Source organism: Gambusia affinis, linkage group LG20 (assembly GCF_019740435.1).
Source record: "Gambusia affinis linkage group LG20, SWU_Gaff_1.0, whole genome shotgun sequence".
In the NCBI taxonomy this organism is placed as follows: domain Eukaryota; kingdom Metazoa; phylum Chordata; class Actinopteri; order Cyprinodontiformes; family Poeciliidae; genus Gambusia; species Gambusia affinis.
Window position 1 is genome coordinate 17,030,087 of NC_057887.1, and position 24,187 is coordinate 17,054,273.

The window sequence follows — 24,187 nt, forward strand, 5'->3', positions numbered from 1 at the left end:
ATATATTTTGTTGTTTTCCTTACACTGTTTGTTTCTTCGTCTTAAACGGTGATAAAAGACTTGACACCACAACACAGGTTGGCCCCAGTGCCTTTATTTGTAAAGTGCTCAGCATAGAAGTACATTCTTACTAACATGCAATACTAAAAACAAACATCTGCCCTGTTGATAGCATGAACAAAGACATGGCAACAATATCCTCATAGAAAACAAAACCAGTGTGAATTCAAGTATACACACAGAACTTCAAGTAATGCACTTTTTTTTTTTCTTTACAAACACAAAATCCAGTATTTCAAGTCGCAAACCCATAAAAATAGCAGTTGTGGCACATTCTTCAACATGGTGTCGGAGTTAGCAAAGGACAGCAGCTTCTATTGTGTTTGCAGTTTTATTCCCCAAACTGGAAATGTACAGTAGGCCATGTAAAGCTGTGTGCATCCATTTTAATTCAGAAAAACATACACTTAAAACTGTGTTGGTTTGTGGTGCATCTCGGCCACTGAAGGTAGCTTAAAGTCAAAGCAACCTGAAATCCTAAACTTGTACACTGGATTATATACATGTTGATTTTTAAAGTACATAACAACTGAATATCTTTAAAGAAACAGTTTGACAATTTAGAAAATATGATTATTTGCTCAATAATCAGGGATTGATAAACCACTGATTACTATTTTTAAACACCAATTTGGTGGTGAAAACAAGGTTCACAAGCACCAATTAAAGGACATATAATGAAGTTGTTGACATTCCCTCATTTTCTGTTTTTGTCATTGTAGATTTAAACATTTTCATTTGTCTTTTTTTATATTTTATTTGAGATATTTTAACATTTAAATCCAATGTTTTGGGGATTATATGGAAGCTACTGGGTTCTAAGGCTGTGTTTTTCTTTCCTTGTGTATTATCAGATGCAGACTGTGTGCCGTTTTTACAAAGTGCCACTTTTTTAAGATCCACACACAAAATGACAACTTTTCCGAAGGGAAATAACTTCTGGCATCCAACATTTCAATAGCAGAGAGGCACAGCCATAGCTTTTCTCAGCAGAGTCATCCTGCAAACACTGGTGGGACTTCAGTGACTGCCGGATGAATCTGTCTTCTGGTTGCTAATCTTGAATATCCAAAAATCACACTTGCTAGAAAAAATATCTTAAAAAATTGTGTTAAAATGCTGATTTTCTATCTTCCAGTTTCAACTTTGCTGTGCTGCATCACTGCAATTCAGTTCTGTCTGGTAGTAGCTGCTTTTGCACACTAAGACAGCACTGAAGCTGGCAAGATTTTAGTTTGCATCCCTGCTTGTTAAAAAAAAATTGTTGCTGGTATCATGGGGTACCATGGGGGCAGCTGAAGGACTTAACCCAAAAATGTTTCAAATGTCCCAAAAAAGATTTTGGATTTTATTTTTCTACAACATGCAGATTTTTTTTTTCTCCACAGATCAGCTATGAAGCTATATAGTTAGATGATATATTAATATACTCACTGTATTTGTTGATGTAACTGAGTCTGTATGTACTTCATCAATAACAACTGTTAATATTTGTCAAATACAAATATGAAAATTGGGGTGTGCATTTATGCTTAGCCCTGTTTACTCTGGTACTGCTAAATAAAATCCAGTGCAATCCATTGCTAGATAATATGGGATAATCAATGTTATTCACATGCTGTAGTTGTTGCGCTGAATTGATTTGACCTATAATTGAAGGAAAATTAATTTTACTTACTTTTTGCACTTTGAAAGCCTATTAAATACTGTAATATATTGTTCTTGTTCGATATGTAGTGTAAAAAAAAAAAACCCTCAGATTTTGATAAGTTATGTTTGCTAGAACATTTTAAATTTTGGTGTCGTAACTTTCTGCAAAGTCTGGCATATAACACTTCAAAATGGGATTTTGCACTAAAACTGCCAATGTTTATTATTTGTTTATAATGGTATTGATCATCTCATCTAACTATTTTAAAGAAAACAAATAAGCTTATCTCCCAAAGTGTCAAACTGTTTGTTTCATGCCCAGTCTCTAATATTTCCAGTGAGATGGCAACTTTAATACTTAAGCAACTGTTTACACAATACAAAATTACTTGTAATCTCTCTATGCATAGATGGTGATAGTACAAGATACAAATTTTTACGGACTTTACTTACCAATGGCGCGACAGTCAGTGGCTACCCCTTTTTCAGGACAGAAAAACACAAAGCTCTGTTGCTCAAAAACAGAGTAAAGGTTGAAGCAATTACACATATCTAAGAAAGAAAAATAACTGGTCATCGTCTTCTTATTGAACCTGTCTGGCACCTTAAGATCAATAATAACTCCATTCCTCTCCAGTTTGTTTTTTTTTTTTTTTCCCAAAATCCACTCTTTAAGGTGAGAGCCATGCCTGTTGACTTTTAGGTCAGCTGCTGCGCTCTCTGTTCAGGGTCAGACACTTCTACCAGATGTACCCTCCATCATCTGCCTCGCCCTCTTCCTCTTCCTCCTCCTCTGCTTCCTCCCCGTTATCCTCTGCCTCCTTCTCCTCTTCATCTTCCCATCCGACTCCACTACCAAAGTCTCCAGAATATCCAGTTACTTCATCTGGAAGAGATTAAATAAAAATGTGCGTAACATAACTTCTTAGAAATACTGAAAGAAAAATTGGATACAGACATGAACTGTAATATTTGCAAATTATTGAGTACAAATGATTTGGCAATAAATTACAATATCAGTTTTAAAAAAGAGTTATTTGGGGTTAGAAGTAACAAATAAAAATAACAGGAAAAAAACCTTCCAAATTGTCATAGCCTTACCACAGTCTGGGTTTCCATGAACTCTGGAGCCCATCATCTCTCCATGCAGGTCGACACACCAGCACTCCCCTCGGCTCTGATCACACTGCACTTTCCTGTAGTAGCCATCCTCATCACAACTGGGAATATAGGTGCCTAAAAACATTATTATTATTATTATTATTATTATTATTATTATTATTATTATTATTATTATTATTATTATTATTATTATTATTATTATTACTACCAGGTTCAAGATAAATCATGAAAGGCATGCTGATGATTAAAGGTTCAGATGATTAAAGGTTTCCTGTGTAATTTGGTGACCCAGGCTAAAAAATATCAGATCAGTTTGTTTGTTTGTTTTTTTTCTTACATAAAATACCACAGAGAGAGCAAAAACTTTCTGTTTACTTTGCACATGCATGGATATGCTGTTGGACGTCATCTCACACGGCAAGTCTTTATTGTTTGTGTTTCCTTATGCTATGAGAGTGGCATGTTAAAACGTAGTGACAGTCTCTGTGACAGAGCTCCGCTTCTCCAGCCTCCCCCGGGACAATCTTGTCAAACTCAGAGCAAAGTTTTCTTAGTGGCACCGATCCTCCCTGACCCATAACAGCAAAAATAAGTGAAAACACACAGGATAAGTTGCCCAAGTTTTGAGTTGAAAAGCTCCTGCAGTGTTATTTGCTGCAAATCCTGCAGTGTGGGGTTTCTACCGGAGTCAAGTGTCTACATTAACCTTGGTCTTTCCTAAAGCCAGCACTGTCCTCTAATCCCCTCCAGCCTGATTAGGACTTAATGCTTGCTGTGTGCTTGTGATCTCTTTAATTAGCCCCCTACAGCTTGTTGTCTGTGTCTTTAGCCTCTTTATTTCACAATTTTACCTGGAAATCTGCAGAGAGTGTGATGGCAAACACAACTGAATGGTGTGACTTCAACACATTTGCATAGCGGTGTCATGCCCTAGAAGGGATTTCAGATGACTACCCAATGAGCTTATGTCCAAAATGTAAGCTTAGGATTTAACACACATCTCAAACTTCACAGCGTCATGCAGAAATAATGCATTCACCGGGTTTCTTCTTGGCTGCCTGCTGCACTTGGATCCTCTCCAGCTCGGCAAGGCACGGTGGCTCTGCGAGAATCAAAACGAAAAGTGATGACAGACAAAAACCCGAAAGTGCTCTCCTCAAACTTTATCTCAATCAATGCTCTTCATAATTACACGATTTGCCCGTATCGATTTGCTTAAGAAGTCTTGTATTTCAATCCCTGAGCATGATTGATCGAGGAGAGTTCAGCTGAAAGAACATATGGATGCGGGTAGAGACGTACGATAAGGAAACAAGGTGCACTTCTAGATAAAAGTAGAAACAAAGAGGACACTTTGTGTCAAACCCACCAAGGTAGCAAGTAGAGGCAAATACTGAAGCATATTCAGGCATTAATAAATAAGCTGTGCTATACATCTTTTGAAATTAGTTTTAAATTCTAGAGAGCTCTGTTCCACAGTCTGCAGCATTTTACTGTATTAGTAAATTTCATTTAGGTGTACTCAAAAAGACAACCTTTCTGCTTCTAAAATATAACTGTTATATCATACCACACAGTTACATTTTCAGTTTCTTCAGAAATTAGAAATATTTTTGATGTTTGCTCCTTTTAAAGATTCATCTCCATCAACAAAAATGGAATCTCAAGGTCAAAGCGTTACAAAATCTGATGACCAGAAATCAGGCAAAAAATAAATAAAAAAATCCTTTATTGGAGAATCTCTAAACAGAACTTTCTATACGTTTTCATCTATGTTAATAGTTTCTGAGAATCGATTAGGTAGTCAACTAAATCTATTGCTCATTAAATGCCTGATCAATGGAGACAAACTAGGTCAGCTGCTAAATTAAAGGTCATAACAGACAAACATTCCTCATTTTGTGTGATGACACGACTGAAGACTATCATGAAACATCATAACTTAATGCAGATAAAGCTCTTAAGCTTGCAACCTTGTGTTACTTTCCAATCAAAAAGGGACTCATTTGTTCAGTCCAAGGTTCTGATGCCAGTGAAAGTTGAAGGAAGAAGATGAAGAAAGCCCTCAGGGACTTGTTAGTGGAGAAAATCAATCAGGAGAACTGTCGTTTGGATTTCAACCTCTAATCATGCTGAGTTTGTTTGTTAGACTTGTGTGAGAATGAATTAATAGAGAAATAAGCAAACTCCTAGAATGGCTGTAGGTAAGGCTAACAAACAATGGAATTTACCTGCTTAATTCCACACACAACTTGAAATATAAGTACAATGCTTGGAAAACATATTCATACTAAAATATGTTTGTGGGAAAAACTCAAACGATATGAACATTTTTGCTATGCTCTGCAACTCAAACTTTCTTTAAACCATGTTTTCTTTAACCCTGTCCAGTCTGTGGTCATATTTTAATGCCTACAATGGATTTGTTTCAGAAATCAGTTTTCCCTCATTTGTTTCACCCACTTTACAGCCATACTGGCTTTCTTGCTCTGCAACTCAGAGGAAGATGAAGATGCCTACTCTCAGCTCCCCTCTTGCAAAATCTTTACTCACTTTCTCTCCAGAAGCAGAGGCACCACTCTGCCGTGGAGACCTTCCCATCCTTGTAGCTATCACAGGAGTTGAAGAAGGGTCGGATGCAGATCTCATACTTGTCCAGGTTAATGGCGGCCAGCTCAGTCTGGTCCAGATACAGGTCGCCGTTGGTGTCCAGCTTAGAGAACATCCAGCCGATGGAGTCCTTGCAGCTGGCTACCAGGCTTTTTTCCAGCACTGTTTAGAGGAAAAAGTGCACTGTGATTGTTTGTCTCAGTTTTCATGGCAGAGTTAAATGGAGTTGCCAGTTCAAAGCTTCTCTGACCTGAGGTGGCACCAGCTCCCGGCTTGCCAGAGTTGTTCTGCTTTGCATTTCCGTGAAGGAGCTGGAACCAGTCCCTGAGGCGGTCGCCCAAGTCAGCCAGATCCTGGCCGGTGCAGCTCTCTGGGGGAACAAATACGCAAATCCCAAGAATCAAAAGTCTGGCAGATTCTCCACAGCAAAATGATTTAGCTTCATCCCTTAAAGGCAGACAGGAACTCCATATGAAAGACATCACTTTTATTACACAGAAAAGCTTTCTATCTGCACGGTTATATGGTAGTTCTGTGATTAATTCAGACCACTGATCTGCCAATCAGACAAGACATTATTTTTACAACTAACTCTGACTTTCACCCAATCGAAATCCACTTTCATTTTCAAGACACACTTCTTCCAGGCTGCAGATCAAGTAACATTTCATATGTTTGGCCAATTGGCATTTTTACATGCCCCTGAGCCTCGGCAAATCAATGGTGTTTGGGTCTGTTGATAGATTGTGTACACTCTAAATAATTAATTACTACCTGATTGAAAGAACAAGAATCCACAAGAGGAACTTTTGGCTAACAATAATCCCTAAGTATTGGTGAGTATTGATCCCACATCGGGAACAAGAGTTGAGTTGATTTGTCTAGTGAGAAAAGGAGACGAAATATATTTCTTTTTTTCTCCCTCCTTAAAGAGTACAGAATTTGATCAGGCTACTAAAGTCGATCTATGTGTCAAAAATATTTTCATTCTCATAAAATAAAATTGATTCCTGTTAATTGTTAATAACTCTGAAGATTTTCTTATTAACTATGGAGATTTGGGGATTCAGTGGTAAAACTGGCACATCATATTGAATGGGTGTAATGATAATCTCAGTTGTCCCAGGTGACACAAATCTTAAAAAAGGGGGAGAAAAACGGAAGCTTTTGCTGCTGTGTCTGAACAAAACACTGGGTCAGAGATATCACAGGCGGCGCGGGGGCCATAGATCGATGTTCTGCGGCACCTGGTCCACAATTTGAAAATGGGCCAAATTTGGTTCATAAGCCCAGGCAGCTTTTTTTTTAAAAAAGAATTTGGATAAAATTTTCTCTGAAACTAAGCCTTTTAAAAAACATTACAATCTTCCTGAACTGAAAAGCACAAACTATTCACCTTTTTCTGAAAAAAACCCCCAAAACAAAACATTTTATGCCTTCAGTGAAATTTAAGTCTAAATAAGACCCTAACATCTATTGACTGTTTTACTCAATATCAGAGTTGGGTGAGCTCATCTATTAAACTTGGATAAATAAATAAGACTGAGTGTCCCTTATCTTATTGTTGTTACTGAAAATACACAAAAAAACATGCAATACCACTTTTACATTTCAGATCTGCAATTTTTTACAATTGTTTTTACATTAACCAGACTGCTTCATTTGTTTTGTTCAAATATTGTATATTTATTTTAATGTTGAGTGAATAATTATAATAATAAATTTTTGTGGCCCACAGCAACTTTCACTTTGACACTATCAAAGTTATAACTTAGTCATTCTCAGTTATTGTTCATTACAAAGGCTTTCTGAGCTTTAAACCAGCAGAATGAGAGTCATAAATATGATCTTAATATCTCAGGGAAGATTTTCTGCAGAAGATAGAAAAGATTATTTCAGCTCAATCTAATGTCACGGCATTTTGGTGTCCTGCAAAAATCTTGGTCAGAGTGTAAAATGTGTGCACATGTGTGCGAAGAGACGGTTTTTTAAGGGTAGATATTGATTCAAAAGACTCCCCAAACTGAGATGCATGAAAATGCAGCAGGTAAAAGAAAGGTACTTGCCACGTCTTATGTCAGTGTTTGCAGCAGGAGCAGTGGCGCAGGGGCAAAATCCGGGACACATGATCCTCAGGTCTTTACCTGTGAGGCAAGCCTGCTGCTCCAACTTACACTGCGAGAGAGGGAGGGCGAGAATGGAGATAAAATATTTATGAGGCTGACCGCAAGAAAGCGAGATTGTTCATTCAGACGAGACACTGCACTTAAAGGAAAGGCAGCAAGAATGAGCTGTCATTTTCTGCTGTCTTTCTCATGCAAGGTCAAAATTAAAAAGTGCACAGTAAATCAATAGAGTCCTGCTGGCGGACGGTCCACGGTGAAGCTGCTCTAAAACAACGCCTCCCATTAATCATAAGGCCTCGCTCAGCTCGCTTCACATGTCTTCCCGTGAGCAGTGATGAACTGCCGCCTTGGTGCACCCACGTACGTGTCAGCGTAGCAGGAAACTGCACTTGACTGGTCTTCATATCATTATTTAAGGAATTGACACAGCCGCCATCCCTTTTATTTTATATATATATATATAGCCTATATATATATATATCTATATATATATATATATATATATATATATGGGGGGGGTGTTTGTGGGGGTGTGTGCGTATGTTTTCTTACCTCTGAAGCATAGTTGTGTCCATCGGAGCCACAAACTGGTGAAGATGCAGCAACAGGGCAAGGCTTGCAGCTGCTTTCATGTAGCTCTTGTTGTCCTGACTGTTTAACTCTGAGTTATGAGAGGGGAAAAAAAAAACTCTTTCTAGCATTCACATCTACAAAATACAGACTGGGTCAAAAGGTTACAAACACTCCAAGCTGACTAGAATATCCACTGTTTGGATTTTTTAAGTATTTATTTTGGTCTTTCTTCTTCTGGTGTGGAAACTGTTTCTAAATGTTACACTTGTAAATGTTCTCCTATTGACACAGGATGTCAATTATACAATATATTCAATAAATAAATTTAACAATGCTTGGTTAAATATCCCTAAGCAAAGTTTGGAGAAACCACACACATTGTAGTTTTCTCAGCACAAACCTTGTAGCTCATTTAAATTTGCTGTTTATTGTTCTTCACTATTTCATCAATTTTGTGCAGTGCACCTTTACCGCTGTTAGTTAAATTAACCTCAGCACAATGCTGCCAACACCATATTTGGTGGAACAATGTTCTCAGTTTTCATAGGAAGCACTTCCTTTTTGGTTTATGCTTTCACACACTCTGCTAATCTTACATTCAGTTCACTGTGCACAGTTGCTCCAGAAAGTTCCAGTTTATGGTAAGCCTGAAGATTAGAGGTTTTCGGGTCGTTCTCTACCAATTCTGCTAAGAAGAGTTGACAAATATTTAATCAGAATACAATTTAAAAATCTTACTCTAATCAGATTTTCTATAATTGGAGGTATCTGTTTTTTTACATTCCAAATTACAAAAAAACTAGATTTTAACAGAGGTGCGCAGACTCTTTTCATCTCTAACATTCAAAGCAAAAATAATTAATAAGGCTTTTTTATGATATGGAGTGGGATGACAGGTGTGAGTGTCCTGATGTACAAACTGGTTTCATACGATGAACCAGCATCATGCAAAATTATAACTCAACTGCCTGATTATACAACACTGCTTCATGATGCAGTGTTGTCAAGTCAGTGACAACACTCAAGTCAGTGAGTAAACTCCTCGACAACAGAACTATTTATATTGCAGTTGTTGGTTTGATTGCTCCCCTGACTGCGACCAAATTCTTTTTGTGTTTATCTTGTTTCCTCAACTGTTTTTATCAGTGAGATATAATTCCATCCCACAAACATCCAAGGCAGATATATTTCTTAGGAGTGTGAAATTAAATCAGACTCAAGTGAGAAAAATATTTCTGTAATTTGTTTGAACGGATCCAATATTCAACAGCTTGTCCTTTTTCTGGTTTTTATAACAGCCAACAAACCGCGGGTCCTCATGTTTAGCAGGTAACAGCATCAGGCTCAGCTGCTATCGTCGCTATCGTTCACTGGTGCTGCGATGATTTGGTGCAGCTACATTCTCGCTCATTACCCATCGTTCGACATACACACACACACACACGCACACAAACCCCTACCTTCCGCTCAGCAGCGAGTCTGTACATGATGCACTTTATTGAAAAAGATAAACGCCTGTCGCTGCAGATAGATTTCTCAGGTAGTAATAATTCACTCCATTAATTTGTTTCAGGCGGCAACACTGCTCATTTGCTTTTCAATCAAAGTGGAACAAATGAGCTCAGGGGAAGATAAATGCTTTTAAAAAGATGTCTACAACTGAACAGGAAAGATTCTTTGTGAAGAGAGAAACCTACATGCAGGTGCCGCAGTGCCGTTCAAAGGTTTACATACAATCATCTTTAGCATAAACGTCCTATTGTCAGTTTTGATGGGATTAGTTGTGGGCTTTTATATTTTTTCAAGGGCTGCATGGTAGAGTACCGTAAATGGTTCAAAATCTAAATCACCCTTAGGTGTGAGTGTGTGTGTGCATGGTTGCTTGTCCTGTGTTGTCCTGTGACAGGACTAATGACCTGTCCAGGGTTGACCCCACTTCTTGCTCAATGGCTGCTGGAGAAAGGCACCAGCTCCCCAGCAACACTAGAGTATAGATAATAGATGGATGTTATATTTTCAAGGTGGAATCACTGATTTTTATGAATAAAAATAAGTATGTGAGTATGGAATGTATTGTGGATTTATATAACTGTTTCAAAATTATATATAAACCCTGATATATCAGGATAAAATGTCCCTTATCTAGCTGCAGAAAACCCAAATGCTTCTTTAAAAACATTAAGAAGCTGCTGGAATAATTCTGACTTAAATATTTGGCTGCTCTTCTTGCAGGGCTCATTTAAATCTGTTCATGTATTGGCATGACTCAGCTTTCAAGCAATGTTTATAAAATTTTAATGGGGTTGAGGTCAGTACCATTTATGAAACTTAATATTACTCTGCATATTGATTGTAAAAGACTATTTTTCTGGGAGTTTGGGATCATTGATTTTTTGAGTTGTGGTATTTGTCCAAACTCAATTTGCAGTTAACATGACTTCTAATTATAACATTTCCTCAAGTAATGTCATGCATATCTCCAAATATTCTTTAATCCAAGAATATAAATCTACACAAACAGAAGAACCAAATCAAAACTCAGAGCTTCGTTCTTTTTTTCTAGCACTGCATCTGCTTTGGCAATAGTTCTAAGAATAAATGATTCAGCATAGGGTTGGTTTATCATGATTTTAAAATATCACAGTTTCAGAAGCTTTCCCTTTTTTCCCCCTCACAGGAAAAACGTTTCTGCAGTTTCAGCCTCTTTTAAACAGACACCAGAGACATTCTGCAGTTTTCTGAAGCTGTCCACCAAAAAAACAGCAGTATATGTACATTGTAGAATAGAATGGTGTATATATGTTGTTTTGGTCTGTCACATAAGATCCCAAGAAAACACACTGAAGTTTATAGTTGTTATGATGTGGAGGATGTACTAAAAGGGGACCAATACTTTGGCAATGCACTGCTTGTCCACTCAGATTATGCATCATCTTTACCAGACATAAACCAAGACACATTCTTATTCAAGGATCGAAACCTTTCCTACCTCTGCTCCAGTTTCTTGCGATTGATGCATGTGGCCCTCTGGTAGCCCTGAGCAACGCACACCTTATGCCGACTGCACTTCACATTCTGGCAGGGGTCCTTAGTGGTGTCGACAGCTGTGAATGCATAACAAAAATCAACATTGTAGATACAGAGTTGTCAGTCACAGCTAAAAAGTTTGAAATCTCAGTTTTTATCTTCTGAAAAAGAGAGACATGTTGCTGTTTGTTCTTTTTGACAAGGAGCATGTGTTCAGGGGAATAATTGAGAATGCGCAAAACAAGGAGAACTGCCTTTTCTTCGTGCAGCATTATCAATTTCAGTTTATTCAATACGCCGCCTGAAATTATCTTTCATTCTCATTAAACTATGTTTTATACAAGCAAGCAAGAGCAATGGAAATCAGGAAGTGTGCGGTGAAAAATAATTCCAGCAGTGCTCACAAATGAGCCAATTGTCTGCACTGCCAAAAACATTGATGCCCGGTTGTCATTAGTGAGGCAGCACATCATCTGTAGCAACGCCTGCAGTCTCAGGCAGTTGTCTCTGACTGCAAGGAAACCTGACAGCACTGATTGAGCATCTTCTCCTCTAGGCTTGCCACATCTCACTTCCCCCATGTCAACTCGTCACTGTCTTTCCCCATCTTGCCTCCTCTCTCGTACAGAAACAAACACTCCCATCTATGTCTCATGCATTCCCTTTTTTCTTCCCTACAGACCCCCACCCTCTCTTCTCCATATCTTTCTTTCTCCACATCTCTTCAGAGAGTCAAGCGGTTCAATGCCAGCCTCTTTTCCACTGATAGACTGAGACGGAAATAGCACAGCATCCTCCACCTGCCTCAGCCAACGGTCAATGACACTGGAAAGTGGATGTCGCACCTTCACAGTCCATTTGTCGCCTCAGAAAACTCAGAGGCTCCAGATCAAATTAAAAGTGACTGGCAAAGGGGCAGTCGCGCAGAGAAATTTAAGCTGTGAAATCCTGAGTCAGCTTCAAGCAGCTGTTTCAGTCAGCTTGGACATTAAACACGTGGCGGAAAGCCAGATTTCTGCAGATCTGGTGTCAAGGTACTGCCTTAAGGAGGTGGGTAGAATGAAATTGAAGACTTTCTAAAGAACCCACACGTTATTTGAGATAATAAGAAAACATAAATTGTTCATAGTGTTTTTGCAAGATTACCCTTTCATGCCGCGTTGCTTAACAATGAGCGTTTGTTCGTCTTGTTCTTATACATGCTTCACTGCCTGGTGCATTTTAACAGTGATAATTATTGCATCAATTCTAAGCAAACTTCAAGACAAAATTATGTAGATGCATTCAGAGAAAGTGCTTTTGATTTATCCTTTTTTAAACAAATGGGAACTGTGGTCATTTAAGGGACTGTGGTCATTTTTGAAAACTCTTCAAAGAATTCTTTTCTTTCCCATTATCAATTTTTTCACTAATACTTCAAGACCTCCTTTAATAGATGTGCAAAAACTACATTTAGGTCACTAGTAGCCTTTTTAAAAGCTTTAATTAGAGATTTTTTTTGTAAATCATGCAAGACTTAACCCAGAGTTGGAATGCAAGTATAGTAAAAATAATAATTTTAATGCTTTGGGGGATGGCAGCTGATGAAATCCTTGTGTAATATATAGAGAAATGAGGTCTCAACTGTAGCTGAGTTCCAGAAAACTTATTGTTACTGAGTTCTTCTAACATTAAACATGTATGCTAGGAGAGAAAAAAAACATATACAGTGAGGGTCATAGCATGTTAGTATGACAGTACAGTGGGGGAGCATGCTATCATCAGTTGTTTCCATATAAGCCCTTTCTGCTGCACGGCAACACTCTTCTGTGTGGAAGTTGTTACTGTGGGAAGTACTGAGGAGTATCAACTGTTTATTTCGCCTGGAACGTTTGAACAAAAGACACGTTTTAAGCAAATTACAGCAAGCTGAAGGCATTCATTCATTAGTTCAATTTCTAATGTAAAACACTGGATTATAAAATGTTGGCAATCTTTCGGACATTTCAAAGTATCTACATTCTCCATAGCATACACACTTGATCTCCTCTCTATCTAATCTTATGGCTATACTTCACAGGTCCACTAATTTAATAAACTATCTTTATAAAAAAAAATTTTTAAACTGTTTTTTTTTAACCTTATGGTGTTGGACAAAGGTGAGTTATTTATCTTTGAACTGATATTATGACAAGATGCAAATCCACATTTCCCAAGAGAAGACTGTAGTTTGTTTGGTTCTGTAACTGGGAAACAGTTACAGAACTGTTTCTCGCTGTGCTGAGAAACAGCTTTTTTTTTTAGTATCAGCTTTTTAAATTTCTTTGAAAGGCCTTGTGCTCTGGCAATAAATCTTACACCTCTTCGAAGAGCTAACGCCTAAATTACCCAACTGCTTCTTAAAGTTAAATTGTTGATATGAAAACATAAAAAAGATCTAGATTGAAAATAATTAGTGCGACTGGATTAGTATTTTTATTTTACAATGTTGCTCCAAATTAAATTGAAGACCCATATAAGTTAGCTCTACTTCCTATTGAGGTTAAAAAAAAAAAAAAACTATTTCAGAACAATGTTATTAACCCCCAAAGAAAAATTGTGGCATGAACAGGGCTAAACAGGGCTCAGAGTCGTGCAGTGCTCATAGCTCATAAAATTTGAAGAAAAAAACAACAACGTTTCATATAGAAGATTTTGTGACCACTACACTTTGATTTGTCCCAGCAGAAGAACAATAAACAGATTTCATTGCACATATTAGCAAATTTGGCCCATGGACCATGTTAATTAAGGCGCTGGCAGTCTTAAATAAAAACTCCATCAAAACTTACTCAAACCTCTCCAACATAAAATACTGCCAAATAAAACAAATCTATAAAAACAATAAAAGGGGCTTTTTGTTAGGTACAAAAGCTCATTATGAATTCATGGCAGATATTATTCATAGAGCACAAGCTTTGAAAATGGAATCTTCAAAACGAACAGGAAGGACGAAAAACCAGAAAATTGATACAGGTATTTTTGAGCTTTATGAAAAAACTACCATAAATCCTAATATTTTCAGTTTTAACTGTAGTGGACCGGGCTCATGTGGTAACACAGTCATATACTGTATGTAGACCTGTGTATCATCAGAATATGTGTTGTAAAAGACTTTGTAGTACTTCATAATCTAAACTAGCGGAAGCAGAGAATAAAATTGACCAAATAATAAAACTGTGAGGAACAACAAATGGTATCTGGTTATTCTGGTTTATATCTACCCAATGACACAAAATATTTCCAGTCTTTCCAGAAAGATTTGAACCAGCCTTTAATAATTCTGTCTGTTTTTCTTTTCTGTCTTTTATTATTAATTGGTATGCTCTCATGTGTGTCAAATGCAGCACCTAGATGATATAAAACAGAGAGATATTTCAGATGCAACATGGTGTTTCAAATTTTACTTAGTGCTATTATGTGGTGGAAAACATAAGTCAGAAGAGGTTAATTTTTTAATTTGCAGTTTCACTGCAGGGCATTTATGTTTTTAACGGTGTAGAAAATTGCATTAAAATGATAATAAATAATAAGTATAAAATACACTTTTCGCCCATGTTAATCTTAAATCCTTTATTATTTTTGTTTAGTTGATTGCAACATAACACTTTCTCCTAACAGGCATATTTGATGAACTTTGACTTCACTGTTTTTCTCATAATTCCTCGCAATATCGCAGTTTGTTCTTGTGAAAAAGGTTTAAGGGTTTTTATTGTTATTATTGTTGTTATTATTATTATAGATTCCAATAGCAATGTGTAGCTTCACTTTATAAATATAATTTATGTATTCTTCTTCCACATGGAAAATTGAATCTCAAAGACAGAAAGATTTGATCTAATCTCACAAACTGCTTTATTAAGAAATCCTTGAATAGCTGGTCTACGTGGTCTGCACACGTTTTTGAAAACAAAATTCTCTCTTTGTAACAATTAGGCCTGGGTCTGACTTTCAAACTTGTAAAATCAAAGATTCACTGAAACAGATAGAACCAGCCTGACAAATGACTGATTTCAAAGTGTGTTTGATGATCTGAAACATTTAAGTGACAAAAAAAAAAATGAATCTATAAGGGAGTCAATACTTTTTAATAGCACTCGAACACTGCATCCATTTTCTCTCATTATAATCATGCTTCCACAGAAATTCATCTGCTTTTGCATTTCATATTTCTGACATGTTTTCCCATCAAAATCCCCGAATATCAACATGGCACCTGGGCTCATCAGTGGACCCATTCAATATCCATTTGTTTTCCATTTACTAAAGCACAGTAGTAAAATAAAACCTACATTGGAAAGACGTTTGGTCACTCATTGTGCTTCTAAAATATTAAAGTCTAAGGAAGACAGGCCCATTAGACTGTCAGCTCATGAGATATGTTCCCCAATTTGTGAAAGTTATAGAAACTAGAGCAGAACATTTTTATTAAAATATTCAAAAAGCAAAAGAAGTAAAATTGGTTCACACAAAAGATGTCAGGGTCAAGTATGGCAGCTCCTCTGTTAAGTCAAAGCATCAGGCTTTTCGAGCTTTCCTTAAATGCAATTTGTTGAGCTGATGTCTCAATCAGCTCACTTGAAAGGCAGTCAGAGGCTGAAATTTTCTGATGTGTCTTTTGTTGCAGGTCTGCTACTACACCTTCCAGGAGTCTTTCCTGTCTTGGGAAATTTGCAAAGAAGACATCTTTGATCAATGAGATCTGCAGAATTAGTCCCAGAGGAAGCTGTGATGGGGAATGAAATCAATCGTATTCAAATGAACGCCACCCACACTCCAGAAAGCAAGGCATATTTTTTTTACAGGATTACACAAGTTATTTCTCTTGTTTTCAGAGATGAGTGGTAAAAATTCCAGCTTAAGGCAGCAAGGGGTGGGGTGTTAAGTCCAACCCCACCACTCCAGCACTTCCCATTCAGCAGAATCTTACTGAAAAAGGTCTGCTAATTTGCTGCAATGTGAGCAGCACACATAAAGGTGTGTGTGTGCGTGTGTGTAAAATGATAGATGACACAGTTTATGATTCTGACCTTTTAAAGAGTGAGTCCAAAGCTGGATGGAGAGTAAAACTGAAAAGTTGCATAAGCAAAGCCACCACCCAACATCTTACTAACTGGAAACACTGAAGCTGAAACCAGCAACATAGATACATGTGTGAAATGACTTTTTTCAGACTGCATAACATGGAATTTGAACATGACCATCTCTTTGTGATGTCTTCTTTTAGAAATCACCTTTTTCTGATTTCTAAAAGAACCACAGCTCATTTAACTGGTTCTTTAAACTATATTAATGGATGCAATAAGTTTCAATCTCACAATTTCTCAAAATCAGTTTTGAAAAACAAATTAATTCCTCCTCAGTGAAAAATCTTGGATTTAAATGGAAAAGAAGCAATTAGATTTTACATGACTCTGGATATTTATGTTTATGTGATCATGAGCATGCATTTTTGACGGTGACATTGAAATATTGACATGAAATCCTCAAACGTTTATTGGAGATTTCATCCAGAACGGAGGGAGTGTTGAGGATGTGCTGACCTGCCAGCAGTCCTGATCTCAACCTCATTAAACCCTCTACAGATCAGCTTAGACATTCTGTTCAAACCAAAGTGACCAACAGAAGGAAAATACAGATTTGAATGACTGTAATCACAACATGTGAAACAGCTAAAAAGATTTAAAGCAAAATATTTTAGTTATTGATTTATTTTAGTCATTTCTGACATTGATATGTTGGAAGCAGGAAATACAATGCAACACAGAACATATTTGACAAAACAAAACGTTACAAACCCTCTGATTGAGATGGACAGTGAAGTCTGCTTTATAAAGGTTTGCCTCCAGTGTGACCTACTGTACTACAGCATAAATTATAAACTGTTGCGGCAGGCATTTTGGCAAAAACACGGCAATGCTTGAGTCCAATGTTCTGTTTGGGAAAGTCTGACCCATCAGACCCGGCAGAGCATGAATATTCCTGGATAGTAGTGGATCATAAATCTGTTTAAAAACAGTTTACATAACACACTGTGGCTGCTGATTTGACATCAGAGGTCCACAGATTTATCTAACGCCTATGCACCCATCAGGAATTTTTTTTTTTTTTCAAAATGTTTTTTTTATTATTATTAATTGGTGATTAATTTGACTATGCAACAACTTTTTATATTACATTTTGTCTGATATCTTCCTTTTAGCAACATCATTGAAATCTATTAATCTTGCGTAATATTTATATTTTGTATTTTGCAATTAAATTATTGCGCATCAATACTGATGTTTTTCAGAAATGTCTTAAGTAACTTCAGATTTGCTGAAAACGTCCAAAAATGTAACCATTTGTTGCATTGGTACCTTTTAAATAACAATTTAATTATTTGAAATCTCTAAAAAAACATATTACATATCAGAAAAAAGGGAAAGTTAATGAAGTTTGGAGGTGATTGAAATGTCATTCACCTGGAGAATAATTACTTTTTTCTGCATTTGAAGGTCCTTAAGTGTCTTTAAAGGATTATTTGTGAAAGTAGGAAATCTGTGAAAGCACTTTCTCCATAAGTAAATTTTCTAAATGCCCAAGGTAAATAATAACATTTTTCTGGTAGCTAAACTTCACATTCACATGTTCTCTGTTCCTCCTCCGCAGCTGAATTTCGAAAGGTGAGATTTTCTTTTTCTCAGCAAGGAACCGACCCCTGTGGATGAAAATGAAGCCTGGTGGGAGTTCTGACTTGAGCTCTCAGCAACAAAAGCAATTATAGCTGGCTTTTTTCTAACTAATGGATCCAACTGAAGGCACAACCTCTACTTTTCTGAATCACAGCTGTGTTCTCACCCTCAACAAAGCTCAGACACCATAGCCAAGTGCTCCAATCCTGCTGTCTGACCTCAGCAAGTACTAAAAGAAGTCAATGCTTTCATAATAGCTGCCATGCCATTTTATTGCCTAGAAACGATGCATAATGGCAAGCGATATTTTCCTTTTGTCTTTTTATAACATGACTGTCTTGATAATAGTGTATATTATTGTAAAATGCCTTTTACATTTTCTGTAAAAGAACACTTCAAATGAAAGCTTAGACTTATTTGCTCTGCATATATAAAAAAAAAGTGCTACTCACTTTCGTCAGAGCCTGTGGTCTCTTCAGCATTTCTGATGTAGTCGTCCTGTAAAACAAAAATATTTGCATTATTCGATTTAATTATTTATGCCAGAAAGAAACAACAAGGAAGCTCACTCATGCAATAATGAAAATTCAGATAAGCATACATAATTAAAGAATATATAAGAAGTGAGCCATATGCTATAAATAACATTCAGAACTGACTTCATTTGCTGAAGTTATTATGCAGAAGGGAGTTTGCATGTTTCCTACTGAATGTGTAGGTTTTCTCAAGTATTAGTGTGGATTGATGTTTAAAACACTGTACGTGACTGAAAACTAACACCTGAGATACGCAATCCTCACCTTGAAGGATGATGGTATCATACTGCAAAGGTTTACCTTATAACAATATGGTAGACCCTAAATGACTGTGGTGAAGTTACAAAGGATCATATCATATTCAGGCATTAGAATGGCCTATTCAAAGTCCAGACCTAAATTAAATTGAGAATTTGTAGAGGAACTTGAGATTTCCAGCTCTTCTAAACGGGGTTATTGTATTTTGCTCTTACAAAGTAATGACTTTGGGATGGAGTTGAACATAAATGGCAGCTATCCTTGTCAGATTTCTACTTGAAGAAGTCTTGAAAACCATACATCTTTGAGGAAGGCTGGCGTATGGACACAAGACAAGAAAACTAACAAAACCTTGCCTGTTATTGTCCGTAATGATACAACAACAGAAGCTGCAGCTGGAGCAACAAATTTTCTAAGATGAATTCCCTCCTGGTGTTTTAGTATCGACTTGACATGAAGCTACAACTAATCGTACCCTAGTGTGCAGTGGAGTAGGTATAGCTGGTCTTATATGCAAAAAAAGCAGCAATTAACAGACAGAGAATGTTGTTCCCTTCCAAACTACATCCCACTATCACGCAACTGCCTTGAATTTCAATGGGAAAGAAGATAATCTATAATGTATTAACTCAGGAGGACAAATGTCATACTTTACAAATTAAACTTGCAAAAAATGGACAATCATTTGTCATTTCCTATTATTTTTCTGCTACATCTATGGAGTAAGACTCAAATAAAACAAACGTGAAAAGATTCAGTTGTTAAACCTTTGCAAGTATGCATTGTGTTGACTAACATGTTGAACACTTCCCTCCTTGACTCGTTGACTTAGCAACATGTCAGAGAATAGTTCAGATCAAAAATAATTTACACTTTTACAGTTCTGGGAAAACTGAGCAGACATGAGGGATCTTGAGGATCTTTAGCAAGAAGTTTGTTTATATTCCCCGGTAAAGAGTAAAGATCTAAACACATTTTGAATCATGCAGACGTAGTTTCTAAACTAAAGTAATCTTCACAAAGCCATGCTCTGAACTTTAAATACATCACCACTCCTGCTCCGTGAACAGGGAATATTTGCTAAGGGAATATTTGCAAACGAACACATTTTTTTTAAGTTGTCCCTGAAGGCGTTGTGCTGGAATGATAAATTCTGTTTCCCCCGTTTTCATCCACTCTGACCCATTTCTCCTTCTGTCAGGACAGCGAGGATCAACTGCTTACTATTTGGCACAACTCTTAGCAAGGACCCCGAGGATCAGGTCTGATCATTTTAGCTCAGACTTATTCTGGTGAGGGGATACGGAGACTGAGCTCTCAAGTCAAGCTGAACAAGAACACCCAAAAGGCAGCTCCAAATACTGTGAACAGAGTGAGAGATAAAAAGAATACGCTTTGAGTTTTTACCTTTTTTTTTCATCCCTGATATTACAGTTTTCATCTCAGAAAGAATACATTCTTATTCATGAGTTGTGTTTCGTATTATTTCATCATTAGTGAAGCATCTGTGAGTTTGACTTTGGCTGTAAGTTTTTTAGCTGTTTGTGTTTTGCATGTTAATGCGCCCAACTCTGAATGTGTTTGTGTTGCAGCAGAATTGGAATCAGAAGCTGCACTCCACTGCGGCAGAAATATATGCTGTAGCTATTATATTGATTTGGGTGTGTTTGTGCTTTAAAAAGAATTATCTCTCACCCATCAGGCAGCCTGCGAGACGTGACTGAACAAACACATACTGTGGCCTGCAATGGTATTTATCTTTGAACTTTTGTTTTTTTCTTTTACATTTCTTGTGGTATAATCATAAACGTCAATGGTTTTTATTGGATTTTGTGTGATAGACCAACATAAAGCAATGCATAATTGTGGAGATGAAGGAAAGTGATGCAGGATTTTTATGAATTATTGAAATCAGGAAACTCTGATATACTCTACTGTATATTCAGTAGAACTGCTTGAGTACTTCATGTAACCTTTTTTTCAACAATTACAGCAGCTGGGATGTGTTTCAACCAGTTTTGCACATCTATTTATTAAAAAAAAAAGTTTATTCATCTTTACAAAATAGCTCAACCTCAATCAGATGGGATGTAGAGTATCTGTGAACGTTAATTTTAAAACACAGATTTTCAGCTACATTTTGGTCTGGACTTTGCCAATGCCACTCTATGGACTCAGTTTATTGTAGCTTTAGTTGCGTAGGGTTGTTGTCCTGAATGTCTTGGATATTATTTAGAGGCATTAAGGTAAAGACGGCTATTTGTACACATTTGTAAAAATGTAAAAAACCATGTCAACATTTTCTTTCCACTTCTCAGTTATTCCCTTTGGTGGTAGTTTGTCACTTTACATTGGAAAAAAAAAATACATTGATGTTTATGGTTTTAGCATGAGGAGAAAAAGTTCTAGGCCTATTAATACTTTTGCAAGGCACTGAACAACACAACACAAAACAAAGGACAAGGGGAGACTAACCTCGACTTCCTGTGGCAGAAACCAGCAGCGTGGAGGGAATGGAGAAAGAAAAAAATATATATCATGTTAAAATTTATAACAGATTTATTGTTGCTACTGTTTAGCATGTAGAGAGCTATTTGGCCATAGGAGGAGTTAAGCTGTCAGACCATAACACACTGATTGCAAATACATGTAGTCTCCAAGGATCTCACAAGAGATTCACAGGGGATTATTTGAACCTATTAACTGAAAATGATCAGCTGCCACTTCTATTAGCTGGCAGGGGTCCTGAAGACAAGGGTGGGCTCCATTCTCTGTCTGTGATTGCATCCCAGAAGGCAACAGCCTCTCTCTTCCAGCTCAGAAGTTGTGTTTTAGCTGTAACTACTGTAAGCTTTATGAGAACACAGGGATGAATGGATAGGAATCTTTAAATTCAATGGGGAGCTGGGATGTTTTTCTATCGTAGCGGCAAGAACAAACTAAACAAAGAACTGACGACGGAGAGATATAGTTTCTTTAAAGGATAACCTTGAGTCTACATATCAGTGACGGTTTCCCTTTTATCCCATTTCACCTCCCTGGCTTCAGTCCAAGGGCATTACACATCAATACCCACCTCAGCCTCTCCCTGTGTGTTTTATCCTCCAGAAAAGCAGTGTGTTTTAGTGAAACATAACATTGTATGGTTTGCTTCATTAAACTACCCTATAAAACAGCACATTCTTTGACATATATCCACTAATACATGATGAAAGTGTAAGTTATAACTGATTCCTTTTCAATCTCATCTGGATTGACTAAATCTCTGAATAATATGCAAGAGTCTTTGGTTTTTCAATAAGCGACTTGTATTCTAACAATTACCCTTTGCAAAAGACTGATCACTTTTGAAAGAGTTAGCTCAGCATCATTCAAATAAAGAACAACATTGTCCACATGGAGGGTAATTTCATGCTCTACTCTGTTAAAATCTTGAGAATTAGAATTTTGAGGCTCTGTAAACGGCATTAATAAGAGTAGAGAACAAATGCAACTTTGCCTCAAGCCATAAAATAAAGAGCTTGGGGGGCGTGCTCCGGTGGCGTAGAGGGTAGCGCGCCCCACGCTTGGAGGCCTTCAGTCCTCGACGCGGCCGTCGCGGGTTTGATTCCCGGACCCGACGACATTTGCCGCATGTCTTTCCCCCTTTCCTGTCAGCCTACTGTGGTATAAGGGACACTAGAGGCCACAAAAAGGACCCCCTGGTGGGGAACACAAAATAAATAAATAAAGAGCTTGGGTATGTCATTGATTCTGATTCTACATAAGGAGTTACCATAAACTTTGAGGTCTGCTGCTGCTGCTCCCCAGAGACCAAACTTACAACTAGCTGTGAAATGTATTACTAATTTTACAAGTCAGAAGGGTTGTTTGTTTGTTTTGAATCAATACTTGACATTTTGTTTCCAAAGTTTCTTTATTTGGTAGTAACTTTGAGGAGGGAACTGATGAAGCAGTGCAGTCTGCTCTGTTTTGTTTTTTTAGCCGTTTTTCACTGCTTTATCTGTTTTACTTCTGCTCTGGATTCACAAATACAATGGAAACACATTCATCAAGTCAAGCATGTGGGAGCAATCTATTCTTTTCTTTTACATCAGCTTGCAATAAATACAGCAGCTGCAGTGAAGCCACCAAAAAGGTATAAAAAATATACACATCTTATGTATTTGTATATTATAGATACAGTTACCTGCCATTTTTATTGCCTCACCTCCCTGCTCTTTTCTTTAGTCATGCATGGCGTCTTGCTCACTTTCCTTTGTTTTGACTTAAAATGTGCTTTCTACATTGAATCTGACATAATGTTTCCTGAAAAATAATCTATTTATAATTGGTAAAAGCCTAAATATCCTACAGTTGTAAGAGTGGCACCTATAACATCATAGAAAACAACCTTTCATTGTCAGATTTGCATCTTGACATTGAAATTAATAATAAAAGCTCAAATACTGAAATGTCCCATAAACATACCATTATAGAGCATTAGCAATAATGGAATATTTCAGCAACAAGGCAGAGAACACGACTACATCAAAGATGCTCAACCCTTACATCAGATGTACTTAGTTAATTATCTGCAAAGATTTTGCAGTTGCCTGAACTGACATAAGACCAAGAAAGGGTTTAAATTCAGAGGTCCTTTTCTTTTGTCAGCAGCAGTGAGATGGCAAGGACGGAGGCTGTGTTTAGTCCTTCACCAAGGTTGAGAGTTAATGCTGTCCCCATGAATCCCAGGGAGGCAGCTGCAAGAGTTCCTCGACAACAGCTAAGGAGGGAGGGGAAAGATCAGGGAGCAACGGAGGGGGAATGATATTCATGCTGGAGGTCCCCTGAGCTGATTCATATCACACACACCACCTCTCCTGCCATTTGTCAACAAGGGTGTAACGCGAGCCGGTGTAAAACAGAGCCAGGAGCCTAATGGAGCTTGACTATCCAGATGCTGCGACTGCTCCTCCTGGACTGCTTGCCGGCATTAGGATGACAACGTTTGGCCGCAAGCCTGACTGCACTCCTCTGAGTTAACGTCTAGCTCACCTTGCCAGGGCCTTGTCTGCCGAAGACATAAATACCACTAAAAACCCCTCAACCTGCCAGCTGCAAACCTCACCCAGTGCTGCAGCACAGAAAAAAAACAACAACAAAAAAACATTCTAATCACGAGCACTGACATCAAAAATGTTTATGCACATTGGATTCCAGCTCAGCATGACTGCAGCAGGGCTGTTCCTAAACCGTTTAACTGCATGTCTGTCTCATTGAAAGATATGAAGTTCAATGCCGTTTGTAATGGGATTTGGCTCGCAGTGCTCCAGTTACTCACTGTGACACACTGGATTTGGTGCCATATAATAATGTCTAAAATAATGACATCTATTTTACAAGTTCTTTAAGCTGACAGAATGTTTCTGCAACCCCAGAGATTAGCGCTGGACCATTTGACAGTATAATAAACTACTGAACAAAGAGAACCTGTCATAAATTGCCAAAAAGCATCAAAAAATAGCATCAGGCCATATAAATCAATATTTTC

The 24,187-nt window shown here is 37.4% G+C and overlaps 1 protein-coding gene across 2 annotated transcripts in view; it reads right to left on the bottom strand.

Annotated features, from left to right (window-relative positions):
* Positions 1 to 75: 75 nt before the first annotated feature.
* LOC122822889 (testican-2-like) overlaps positions 76 to 24,187 on the bottom strand; it is a 40,678-nt gene continuing 16,566 nt past the window's right edge. Inside the window, exons 2-11 of one of the 2 annotated variants that reach the window (XM_044101952.1) lie at positions 21,130 to 21,138; positions 18,313 to 18,358; positions 11,131 to 11,245; positions 8,121 to 8,229; positions 7,509 to 7,617; positions 5,693 to 5,812; positions 5,386 to 5,604; positions 3,872 to 3,934; positions 2,812 to 2,946; positions 76 to 2,596 (exon numbers count right to left, since the gene is read on the bottom strand). In XM_044101952.1, the coding sequence (XP_043957887.1) occupies positions 2,451 to 2,596; positions 2,812 to 2,946; positions 3,872 to 3,934; positions 5,386 to 5,604; positions 5,693 to 5,812; positions 7,509 to 7,617; positions 8,121 to 8,229; positions 11,131 to 11,245; positions 18,313 to 18,358; positions 21,130 to 21,138 (1,071 nt within the window). In that variant the 3' untranslated portion in view covers positions 76 to 2,450. The remainder of the gene's footprint in view (positions 2,597 to 2,811; positions 2,947 to 3,871; positions 3,935 to 5,385; positions 5,605 to 5,692; positions 5,813 to 7,508; positions 7,618 to 8,120; positions 8,230 to 11,130; positions 11,246 to 18,312; positions 18,359 to 21,129; positions 21,139 to 24,187) is intronic. The other variant, XM_044101953.1, reaches the window with a different exon arrangement.